General features: G+C 49.3%; 1 protein-coding gene across 2 annotated transcripts in view; it reads right to left on the bottom strand.

Moving 5' to 3' along the window:
• The window catches only part of LOC122395934 (homeotic protein ultrabithorax-like), a 106,801-nt gene that overhangs the window by 49,750 nt on the left and 44,604 nt on the right, over positions 1 to 12,447 (bottom strand). Inside the window, exon 2 of one of the 2 annotated variants that reach the window (XM_043393877.1) lies at positions 10,935 to 10,976. The exons of the other annotated variant lie outside the window; for it this stretch is intronic. Within the exon in view, the coding sequence (XP_043249812.1) occupies positions 10,935 to 10,976 (42 nt within the window). The remainder of the gene's footprint in view (positions 1 to 10,934; positions 10,977 to 12,447) is intronic. 2 annotated transcript variants of the gene reach the window in all.

Here is a 12,447-nt window from a genome sequence, read left to right as displayed (position 1 = left end):
AGACTACATATTTTATTACGTAAATTTGGTCACATTGAGTGTGCGAATGACGGGAAGAATCGGATGCGTCGTGCGGCGGCCATAATGGCATCGATAGAGTAAATATCTGATTTTCGCTTTAGTTCTGGTCTACTGAAGCGAGCCGGGTAAGAATCGTTGCGGTTACGAAATTATGCGGTTTCTCGCATTCGACGCAGTTTCAGCGGACGTCTTACAATGTATTGTACGCGTGAGTTGTCTGCACGAACACTAGCTCATGTATGAACGAGTGTGCGCGTGCTCTGGCGTTGCAGGCGTGTTTGTGCTTGCGCGGTAAACCGTAAACGTTTATGAAGTGTTTATAAAAAGTTTGATAAACGAACCATTCGTCGGTCGGGGAAAAAGCACCGCAATGAAAACGTAGATACCGTGCACGAAATGCGAATAATTCACGATAAACGCAGGCATGCTACACGACGCTCACGAGTGCACGAATTGCGCGCACACGTATATTATATTATCGTGAAAATCTCTATTATAATGTAATTACAAACCCCCCCAATAGATAATGCTATTAACGAACGGCGCGATTCTTTTTCGAAGTCTCGCGAGCTCCTGAAATGCCGTCGCGCGAACAGCGGCGGCCAGACGAATTTGGAATCATAAATAAATCGTCCGGAAACGATACCGCCGCGCGGAATCTACTCGGGAAGAAAAAACAAGTAGGCCCCGAGCAGCGCCACATGTTGAAAATAAGTCATCATCTAGAAGCAACTTTTTTCCACGCGAAGAACCCGAAATAATACAACGCCTGCCTTGTATTATCGCGACTTAACACTAGGGGAATAAATCGTTCGAAGTTGGTTAATAACTCGTATCAAAAGTTGGAGAAACGAAACTTTCGCAATTACCTTCGCGCTTTTACGAAAACGGGCAAAAATTACTTCCACCGGAGCCGATATAACTCCCAATGAGTTCCCGGACCGAAATAAGAACCGTACGATTTTTCTTCCTACCGACTCTCGTCTCGCTTTCTCCTCCGACGGCCCCAACTTTTTACCCCCCCGAATCTCGCGAAGTCGTTTTCCATTCGCGTTTCCCGATCGTTCGATCGTTTGTTTTTTTTTCGCGAACGCGTGAAACTTCGAGGGATCTCGCCCATGGAATGCTAAGAAGCTGTCTCGTCTTCGGTGCGCTCCCGGTGCGCTCGCGGGTCGGCTGCATCGCGAACGAAACCCACCGGATAGTTTCGCGGCGGAGCTAATTTACGGGAAGTCGAGCAATAAACATCGCGTCTCTCGCTAGAGAATACCGCCGAACGTGCAACACAAACGCACGCCCGGGGAAGAACCGAGCGAGAGGGAAAAGCGACAAAGTGCGTTCGTGTGCACGAACGAGAAGCATACGCACGTAGGGCGCAACAGTAGCCGTAGCGCCGGTTAATTAGGGTTTAAGTTTATGAGGTGCAGGCGCGCACGCCCCACCCCCGCCTACCCCGTTCCACCGATCCCTCCCCACCTCTACACCCTTTCATTCGACGCTTCTCCGTCGCTCTTTCGCGCCCGGACCGGCCGTTTCTCTCTCCGTCCCTGCTACAACACCCCCACGTACCCCCATCCCCTGCGCGCGATTCACCAAACCACCACCAGCGCCGGCAACATCGTCCTTTGCATTCTACGCGCATACATATGCTTACACGGCAGGGATTAATATGTGCGTGTGCACACGAGGATATCAAACTTCACACGCGAGAGCAATAACAAATGTTGGACGTTCACAGCTTCACAGGTTTATCGCCGTTACCGCCGATTTACGCGAGGCCGTGATAAAAAAAAAAAAAAAAAAGAGGGAGAGAGGGAAAGAGAGGATCGGGGATAACGGCTACGGCTACCAAAAGGACGGTGATTACCGTCGTCCAAATGAAAAACCCGATACATTATGGGCTTTTCAGTGGGAACGGCCCGACACCGCGCTATCTCATATTTGCTCCCGAGGACTCGCGTTCGACGCGATTTTCTAAAGATGCTGCGCCCCTCCCGCGCCAATGTTCGCGCGCTACGAGTCATTTGGAACGACTTCATCGCGCCGTAGGGTACCCGATACTTTTGGCCGCGGTGAAAATGACTTCATCGATAGGGTCGACGAATTTCTTGCCGTCGGGCGATTTTATAAACGAGTCCGGTGAAAGTGACTAGTTAACGGTACGATTAGGCGTACGTGTTGGTATAGTTCGCCGCGGAGACGTTGACCTCTGGTTTCTTAGGCCCCCTTAGGTCTTCTCGACTCTTTTTCTTGGCTTCGTTTCCCCTACGCGACAGATCCATTAGAGTCGTTGATAGCCCTGGACGTCGCTTGGTGATTTAAATAATAGCATTTTAGGAGGCTGCCCTAGGGCCTGCGAATTCCGAACATCGCCTTTCTTCGCAATTTTCTATCGTTCCTACGCTGGCTACTTCCGAAGCAATTCTCCCCTTTATTACATAATTCAAGGCGTCCGTTTGTTACCCCATTGTCCGCGGCTCGATGATAATTCTCCGCGTTTACTTTATGCCATGTTTTGCCAGTTCGAGCACGTTGTTACGGTCGTGCAACGTGAATCCGGGAACGATGTGCAAAATCCTTTATGCAAGAAACCAGTCTACGCTATCGGGATGAAATTACGCGCATGGGAACTAATGACCGCGCGATCTAACCTCAAAGTGAAATCCGGGATTGCCGTCGTCGCGTCGCTCGCGGACGCCATTGCGAAAACGGCGCCGTGAATTACAACGGATCGTGATGTTTCGGCGATCGGTGAAACCCGCTGAAAACTCACGTCTTTCGCGACTACCGTTAATTCTTGCACGCACGTCGACCCCGTCTGCGCGCTATGACGATAAAATTACCATAAATACATTTTCAGACTGCTTAAGCTTCCGATGCCACACATTGCGGCGTTCCTGATCGTATCGTTTCCCTCGCCGCTATCGGCCCCCACAATGGCCGCCTCGACGTTAAGCGTTTTTTTCAATATCTCTCTGCTTAAGACATCACAACCGTGATGATGCTCGCGAAGATTACTCGACATTAATTATGTCTAGTACTCGTGCTCTGAAAAGGTCTACTGAATAACTCGGGAAGCGAATGTAGCATTGGAACGAACATTGTTGGAGTTAAAACATGTGGAGATAGTTTTTTAATGGTAGAGGCAAACGTCTACTGTTTCTATATCAGGATGGTTGGGTTTCTAATCGAGAGGTGGACGTCCAGGTAGAAATTGAGTCCTCGAGGGATCGCGTGTCGACGCTCGGGGCTATTCTCTATCATTTATCCGGGCCGTGTACCGAGCAGAAGGTGTCGTCAACAGCTCATAAAATCGGATCGGGGTGGATGCGGGCGCCATCAATCCCGGTTCAGTCTGGAAAAGGGGATTCGGCGTGCTCGCGTGCTACAAACTGACGATATCAGCCGGAAATCTCCTGTCGCAGGTTGGTCTCGCGCGAAACGTTGCATCGCGTGTTGCCATGCTACTGCGGTCGGACAAAAACCAACCAGAGATAAGGCCGCCTCTTGGAAGAAGGGCTGAATCGGGTCGGTGGAACGAGAGGGGGGTATGGAGGAAGGGCCGCGTGATACGGCCGGGTTTCGAATGCATCGGTGCAAACGAGTCCGGCACTCGACGAAACTCCGGGCGTTCCCTCTTTCGTGATCTCCCGCGATATTCTTCGGGTCGAGCGCTTCCACGTTGCACACGTTTATGCAGATCCGCAACCACGGCCGTGGCTAGTCGGAGGTGTGCGCAAAAACTCGCGTGGGAATGCAGAAATGCAGTTCCTTCTTCGCGGGTAGCGAAGAGGTCTCTTCGCGAGTCGTTGCTGTTACATCGGATAACGCCTGACCGGGCCGAAAAACCGGGAATCGTTAACAAGTTCGAGTGTAAGTCAAACTAATTGCGACGCCGCGGCAGGTTCGCCAAACCCCCTGCTGCCTTTTTATCGCGACGGAACTCGCGTTTAAAAGGTTATCGTACGCCAATGTTTATCCTTGGTGGAACGTTTTCGATAGTTTCGGGCTAGATTCCGTCTTCCGCAACTTGGCTCGTACCGTGTTCGTGACAGAACTCCTCCAACGTCGGGGCTAACTTTGCTGAGACTCGATCTACAGCAATTTGAGCTGTGGTAAATCATCTCTCTGCGATGCTCACTCTTGTCTTCGTCGCATATTTATGTAACTTTGTCCTCTTCACAAATGAGATCAGCGAAAGGGACGATTACACCCTACAATAAAGGGGTTATTGATTACACGCTGCAAGTTATTGAAAACATTAGTATCGCGGGGGAAAAAGGGGAGATATTGGTTTCCAAGCGTTGTCACGATCTTTACTCGATACCTGAACAAATATACGGGCGCGCGCAACGCCCGCGACTTCACTTATTATTACGTATCCGGTGAGGAGAGGGGGCGAGGGCGAGAGGTATATATGTAGCACGGGGGTGGTACATAATATATATCTAACTGCGCGGCGCGGCGTAATTAAATCATGCCGACGGTTTTGCAATTAAACTCGATTATTTGCTCGTCGCTAGCCGCCCCGCACCGGCCTCGATTTAACTCTTTCGAGCCCCGCGCGCTCGCCCAACGGCACCCTTTGCACACCCATTCGTCCGATGCAATATCCTTCCACTTGATTCTGCCGGTCCAGCGATCGTCTCCTCGCTCGTTTCGAGCCGCATTCCTCGCGAATGTTTAATTGGAGACGAAATTCAATTAACGTTCGGCCAAGAAACACCGGGGAAACGATCTTCACGATGTGTTGTTCCCCGCGATAAGTCAATTGGCAATTTAATTCTTTCGGAATATATCTTAAGACGTTTGTCGAGTTCTGGATTCGTCGGGGAAAAAGGCCAGAAAATTCAGTCTAAGGTTGACTCGAGAATTTGCATTGTAGTAGAAGGTTAAGGTGCAGCAGGTAGTTCCGGTCCTCCCCTGGTTTATACGATGTGGTTGTTACGGGTAATAAAACGACACCACCGTGACCATGCTTAAATATCTGTGTACACGACGAAATTTAAGGATCGTTTTCATACTCCCCCGCGCCCTCGCGCTGAAAAAAAACGTTATAAAGCTATAAAGACTTATCAACGAGAAGATATTCCCAGAATAAAAACGATAAATATTCGAACGTTATCTGGTCACGAAACGAGGCTCTTATCTCAAGGCCCATGTATTTTGGCCTTACGAACGTTCGAAATTTAGAAAGCGACCGGACCAGCGGTAAAAAGATCCTATCCGAATGGTAGAAAAACGTGCGGGCCACCGTGTCCCCAAAAACTTTCACCGGTAGAAAAGCGTCGCCTGCTTTTTTCCCCCCGAAAAATAACAAAGTGCACAGGGGCCCTAATAGGTGGAGGATGACTTTCACCGAGGAAAAGTCAGTTTCTCCGCTTTTTACAGCCCCCCCATCGGCAGACCCACCCTTGGTTTCGTAAAGGTGCAAGTCAAAGGCGCAATTTCGGGGCAATAAAAAAGTAAAAGTCCCAGTCTTTTGTTAGCCGGGCGCGCGACAACATAAAACATTCTTCGACGGCCAAGGGAAAACAAGAATCCCCGGGCGTCCGAAGCGAAAGCTAAATCGAAATTTTCTTCGTGCACGTGCGCCGCGAGGAGGCGATCGTAAAAACAGTTCGTGCACTTTGTTTCCCGTTCGATGTAAAAAGGTTGCAGACGGCTGGAAACGAACTTTATTGCAAGATTTATTTCCCACGTGGATGGAAATTGCTTCGCATACATTTTCAAATCGCGGTAATTTTTCCATCGATTTAATTCGGTGATCGGCGATAACGATCGAATAAAGAGCGCGAGAAATAAATTACTTTCATACATCTTCCCGATAATATCTCGCGTCGCGAATCGTTAAGGATCTTGTTTCGTTTCAGTTACACCCTCCGCCGAGTTTCCCGGGTTTTGTTCGGGCTGTGCGTTTGTGTCTCGCTCTGGGCCGCGTAATAGGGAGAGCAAAACGGAGGATGCGACAATATCCGGCGCGCCGGCGTCCGACAACTGATAACGCCAAGGGATGTTTATGTATGTGTTCATAATATGTTTCGAGTTATGCCCAACCCTTTCGAAGCATCGAAGCATCAGACCTAAACCGTGAAACCACTTGGGACTACGGGTACGTGAAATTGTTGGAAACGTACTGTTAAATAAAATTACAAAACGTAGGAAGATTATATGTCGAGAAGGAAGAGAATCGATGGACGAGGCGTGGTCGGGGAAAAAATACATTACCGCCGAACTCTGTCTATGGACTCTTATTCACTTTTCCAAGTCTTCGTACGCAGCCATAACACGAAAGCGAGGCAAATACAAAATTCGTCTACAGAAATATCGTATTTGTCTGGCAAGAGAGAAATATTAACAAACGCGTTTTGTACGTTTAATGAATACTCCGGAACGAGGAAAGTCTCGAGGCTTTGAATTTTAAAACGCCGCGAGGTTTAGGGCGGTAATTTAAGGTCCCATCGATTCGCGGTAACGCGATGGAAGTATTAAAAAACGCAGGGGGTGAAATTAGTTACGTTGAAGCGTCGGTTGACGCGAGACTGCGACGATAATTCGAGGGAAATTTTATCGATGCCGAATGAATAAACCTATAAAAAGGGAAGTGCTTTCCGAGGCAGCTCAATGGCTTTCGTATCTATATGTAAATAAAGTAGAGAACAAGCGAGACAGAGAGGAAGGGGCGTAGAGGGGGTGGAAAGGGGAAAAGAAGAGGCGGCCATTTCTCTCCATGGGAGCTGCTGTAATTTACGCGAGGACTGAAGATAGCGAAGGGACTTAATTCACGTTCCGCCGGGCGAAAAAATAGAACCGCTACTACGGAGACGGAACCAGCTCATTCGCTGCTCTTAATTCTCGTTACGGACGCGAACGGCTCTCTTATCCGTGGCCAATTACCTAAGCTTATTAACTATTCCGGATAAACGAATTTCATTCGCGAAACACGAAACTCCCCCGCATCGTCCGCCCGCCAGTGGGAGGGGGCAGGGGGATAAAATAAAAATCCCGTAACGCGACATTCTCGCCCGGAAACGAAACGACCGGGAGCCATAATAGACACATTCCCGGTTTGCGGGGTCAGCCCGTGACATTCCTCGAGCAATTATTCCCGATAGAAAGAATTACTCGGCGCACACGTACGCGCACACTTACGCCCGGAGGAGAGCTCGAGTTTCCCCCAGCGTCTCGGGGGCCATAATACACCTCCGTCGGGTGAAATAATAGTTCAGCCTGGATGCCACACCCAGTATTGTGTGTATACTCTCGTACTTAGACCTCCCCGCGTCGCCTTATGCGCTTGCTTTGGCATTTTACGTAGGTATACGTATCGATGATATACACGTTCTATCGTGGACACGCGCGACACACACCGACGCCCCCCCTTCCTCCCCTCTACGGGTACAAGTGTACAAACAGCAGCGTGTACACGTAAACGTATAAAGGCAAACACGCAGCCGTGGAGGACCCGTGGCTGGGTCTCCAAGATAGCGAGATACGAACGTCGAGAGAAAGAGACTTACGGAGACTCGAGGAGAGAGACGGGGGTGAACAAGAGGGACGGGAAAGACAAAGGAAAGAGAAAGTGAGAAAATGGTGTGCCGGGCCGGGGAGAGAGTAAGAGGACAGCGGGGGTTGGTTTGGAAGAATGGTAGGGGTCTGGGAAGAACGAAAAGGGGGTTGTGCTCGGGATGATGGCGGTGGTTCTCCGTTCGTTCGCGTTCGCTTCCACGTCCCTGCAGACGTCCCCGCTGATCTACGATTCCCTCGCGCATAGCGGGCCGCATAACTCTCGTCTTATACCTCTCGGTGAGATCTGAACGATGATATTGCTTATCCGCGTGTTCGAACCGTCCGCGATCCGACCGAAATTCACCCCATCCGGGAAACAAAGAGGGGGCCGCGGCACGGTGGACAGGAAAGATTGCTCTCGCGCCTCCCGGGGTGGCAAATCCGCCCGCTCATTCCCGCCCGGATAAAATATTCCCCGGGAATTTCAAACAGGATAACATTCCGGTCAATTTATAGTTAATAAATTTAAGAGGGAGGGGGCGGCCGGGTGGTTGGACTTTTCTTGAGAGGGTGCATAAAGTTCCCAGCCATTTATCGTGGGGCACGCCTTCGCCGTATGAACGTGGAAAAAAGTCAATAACGTGTAATTTAATGTACGAACCACGATGAGATATACTCTGAACAGTGATGTATTCCATTATAGGAGAAGCTTCGTGCTTTTTATCTGCATTTTGTTTAAATCTGATACTCGAGACTTCATGGAGGCCTCTATGTAGATATTTGTAACTTTGTTTTACTTGAAATTTTGATGAGCGATACTAGAAGATGCATCACGGATGCCAATAACTATAGTCAGTTGTCAGAAGCAGTAATATCGCGCTGAAACTATTTCGATCAAACGCATCCAGTTTAACCTGTTTGCTAGGTCGTTTCTCAGTCAGAAGCACGTCGTGCGTGCAATTAAAAATGTGTAAAAAGGAGTTAACTTGTCTTGCTCGCAGCGAGCACCGATGTAAATTATTCCTCGTACACATTTAATGATGCAATTAAAAACAGAGATCTTTGCATAAATAGCAACGTTGTTAATAAATGCGAGCGAGAAATTAACTTGTCCTCCCTAGTTGATAGGCTAGACCTTCGATGAATGTTCTGGGTCTAACAGGCCTAATGCAATTGATCGCTTTATTCCCCCTGTATATTTATATACACCGGTGGACAAATTTATTGCATCGTTCGTAGAGTCGTTTCACTAAAAAGTTCCCACAACTCTGTTAAAATTCATGAAAAATACAACCTGTCTACTTCGATTAGTCTTGGTACGTTTGATATTTGGAATATATTTAGAACGGCTTTTGGACCAAAGAATTTTTCCAGACGAATCTAACGAAGACACGAGAATAGGAACGATCGTAGAACGATTAATGAAACGCGAACTATCGCGTAGACGCAGTTGTGAAAAATAACGAAAAACCACGAAACGCATAAATTCTATTATGACCCTCCGGCGCGGCCTGAAGCATGGTATTACTAAACAACGTTGTCTCTGGCCGGAAGCCTGGAAAAGAATGGAATAAGAGAGACAGAAACGGTTCGGGGAGGAGATAGGACGAGCGAGGAGAAAGAGGAAAACGTTCGCCCCTTTCCTTGCGCGGGTTTTCAGCTCGTGCAAGCGGTTAACGCAGCCATTTCACGCCTCGGGAAGCATCCAGTTTCCTCATCCGAATTCTAACCGAATTCACGGAAACCACTTCTACGGACAAGGTACGAGGATTTCTATTTAGCAAAGAGCGGAAGATGGCGGAGACAATTGAGAGGGGTTGCTCCGGGGGAGAAATTTCTCTCGCCGTTGCGAATTAATCCGTTCGGTCTTGCAATCGCCCTCGTGAACTCTTCAAATCCTGTTACAGGAAGGACTCTTTGCTGCTCCGTTTCATAAACTCTGTGCTGATACGTCTCGTCACGAAATCTTTCGTGGCGCCATTTCTCGGGTACAATTTGCACACGATGGGGAGAAAAATTTAAGGCTGAATTCGCTGACAAAGAGTCAAAACGATCCGCGAACGGATAAGCCAAATATCGAGATGTTTCCATCATGCAGCCCATCGACCCGAATAACCCTCCATCGATGCGATCTTCCCACCCCTCTGGCCGATTAATCCTTCGTCGCTCGGTGGCGAGAACCAAAGAGGGTGCCTTAAAACTGCCAATCCCCGATTAAGCGCCTCGACCAACGATCAACAAAATCGTTTCACCGCGCTAGACAAACGAACGGAAGAAAATTCCGCGTCGGGGGCCACGAACAACCCCCAAAATCGAATCAAGAGCATACGGTTGCTCCGATATCGACGCCAGGACTATTACACGGAGAATTTCCATACAGTGTTCGACTTATGGCGTATGGTGGATGCGCGAAACTGTCGCCGCGCCATGGAATTTTTACGGGGACAGAGGACCACCGTGTTCAGCCAGGTTTACCTCGTAAATCCGATCGCGCGACCCTTTCCGCGTTTTTCGCGGCGGAATGGCCTAAAGTGAGTATCGATCAGAAAGTCTGAGGGAATTACGGTCCATGAGCGATTCTCCATTGCCTATACCAAGTGGTTATATCTGCCATACGTCGTATGCCATAGGAAAGGGGCGGCAACCGCAGCAGCACGACTGTCCTTCCTCTCACCCTCCGTCGCCATAGTCCGTAGTCGGCTACCCCAATTTCACCCCCGAGAGCCAATATTTATTGATCACCCTCGAAGGCATCGTTCGGTATTCTCTCCGGTTCACTCTCGCGTCCTCTCCCTCGGCTTCCTCCCTCTTCGTCGCTCCCATTCCACCGCGCGATTCCGTTTCGCGTTCTCTCGCGGCGAACCTGCTCCTTCGACGTTTTTTGCCCCCTTTTTCTCGAGAAAAAGAGAAACATACGTTCTGCCGTCGCGTCGCCGAGAGACGATCGCAGCTGTTCCTCGCGATCATTCTCCCCGAGTTTCGCGGTGGAAGGAGCTAGTCACAGAGGTGGAAAGGGAGGGGGGGCCACCTTCGTAGGGGACAGGGAGACTCGACGATGAAAATTCACCCCACGACTCTTTATTCTTGGAAGCTCGCCTCCCGTGTCGCCCGAGAACGCCGCAACTAAACCGAATTCGAGGAAATTTCGGGATCCTACCCCCTTTGGCAGCATCTGCGCTAGCATGGATCGCACCCCCCCGCATAAATCTAACATTGACGCGCGCGATCCGAATTCGAGCAGAGAGCCACGGAAACGTGCTTCATCGAGGCTTCGATGTGTCGTCCGCCTCGCAAGATGATTTCGTTCGGTCGCCATTTTCATCGTGACCGTTCGACCGGCGAGAAAGCTCGGGTTCACGAAGCGTTCGCGGGCCTTAATGAAGTTTTAAGGAAGCACAACTCACCTTGCAACCATGTCCAATGCGGCTTAGCAATATCTTCCTTACCTGTGACAGAGAAAAGTCTGCATGTAGAGTCAGTGGTTTCTCGGTCGCGGAAGGGTAACGGAGCCCTGACGTATACAATTTCCGCACACTTGGAAAACACTTTTGTCACACACATTGTAATCACATGCACGAGGGACACACACGCGTAACGAACGGATAAAAATTTCGAGCACGCGTACGCGATCGAAGAAGCTGAGCGTGCATATAATAAGGGACGTCAGATTTCGGAGTTATTTGTCCGGAAAGCTGATCGCAGACTGCGCGAAACACCGTAAATCGCGGATAACGTTTAAGCAGCTCCCGGGGGCGTATAATGCCGGGAGCACACGATCGATCGAAACATTTTAAAACCGAGCCAATGAGAATAACTCCGGCGGCCCGTCATAAATGAAGCCATAAATCGTACTTAGTCATTCGCCCGGGAACGGCGATATTTCGGCCATCGGACAACACAACAATTTTCTATCGGATAGTTCAATTTCTAGATCGCGGATTCATATTTAAAAATATCCGCGCCAATCGGACGGGATTAAACAATTAACGATCCCCCGTGCCCCCTCGCGCCCCTGTTTTCCTCCATCGTTCGACCATCCCCCCCTCTACGCCCTTGTTTTTCATTTCGCTGGCAATTCCCCGCGCGTGATGAAACGTCGATCGATGAGCTACTGAATGCATTTTGTACGCGCGCACGGCCGTCGAACGCCACGGATTGTGTTCGTTAATATTCTATTAGACATCGACAAATGCGTGCCGTGTTTCAACGACAGTCGGCGTTTAATCTCCTTGCCTCATTATACATTCGATCTACCGTCAAGTGAAAATGACGCCCCCGACGCGAATTCGAGCCCGTCAAATACCGAAAGTATTTCCCGTAAATCGCGCGTCCATCGACGTATTTCTATCGGTCGAGAATCTCATTCGAATTAAGGCTAACTCCAAACCCAATCGGTACGTCGCTTGTGTTTCTCCATGGGTTGACATCCACTCGCCATTCGTTCGTGTTATGAATAATACATCGCCAACAAACCAGCCATTTACTTAATCGCCCCTTAAATTTTTCATTCGATCAACCAATTAGAAACCGTTGATAACGATCAGCACGAGCAAGCGTTCTAAAATACTCTGATAACAGATACTAGATGAGGTTTCCAGATGCAAGCCGTGGCCTTTGAAGAAAGCGTTTAAGAAAGTAAGAGACTAGTATCAAATACCCTTTCCGTGAGGCAGATCTTCATTACGACTATAAGATTCGTTGAGAACATACTCGCGAGGTATGAAACGCCCGGTGGTGCAAGTCGAAGGAAACCAGTTGCTCGCCAGATGAATCGGTGGAACGCAATAGCGGCCATAACTCGAAGACAAGGTCTGACAGAGCCGCGTCTACGAGCGGTCTGGAGCTATCGATTGATAAATCGCGCGTCCGTAAATCGCCACGGGGATTGTTAATGCGCGCGATCATCAGCGAAAAGGA

The sequence above is a fragment of the Colletes gigas genome, unplaced genomic scaffold, assembly GCF_013123115.1.
Source record: "Colletes gigas isolate AHSC1104 unplaced genomic scaffold, ASM1312311v1 Colletes_gigas_Sc00006, whole genome shotgun sequence".
Lineage (NCBI taxonomy): Eukaryota > Metazoa > Arthropoda > Insecta > Hymenoptera > Colletidae > Colletes > Colletes gigas.
Note: the sequence above shows the minus strand (reverse complement) of the source record. Positions and strands in the feature narration are given on the sequence as shown.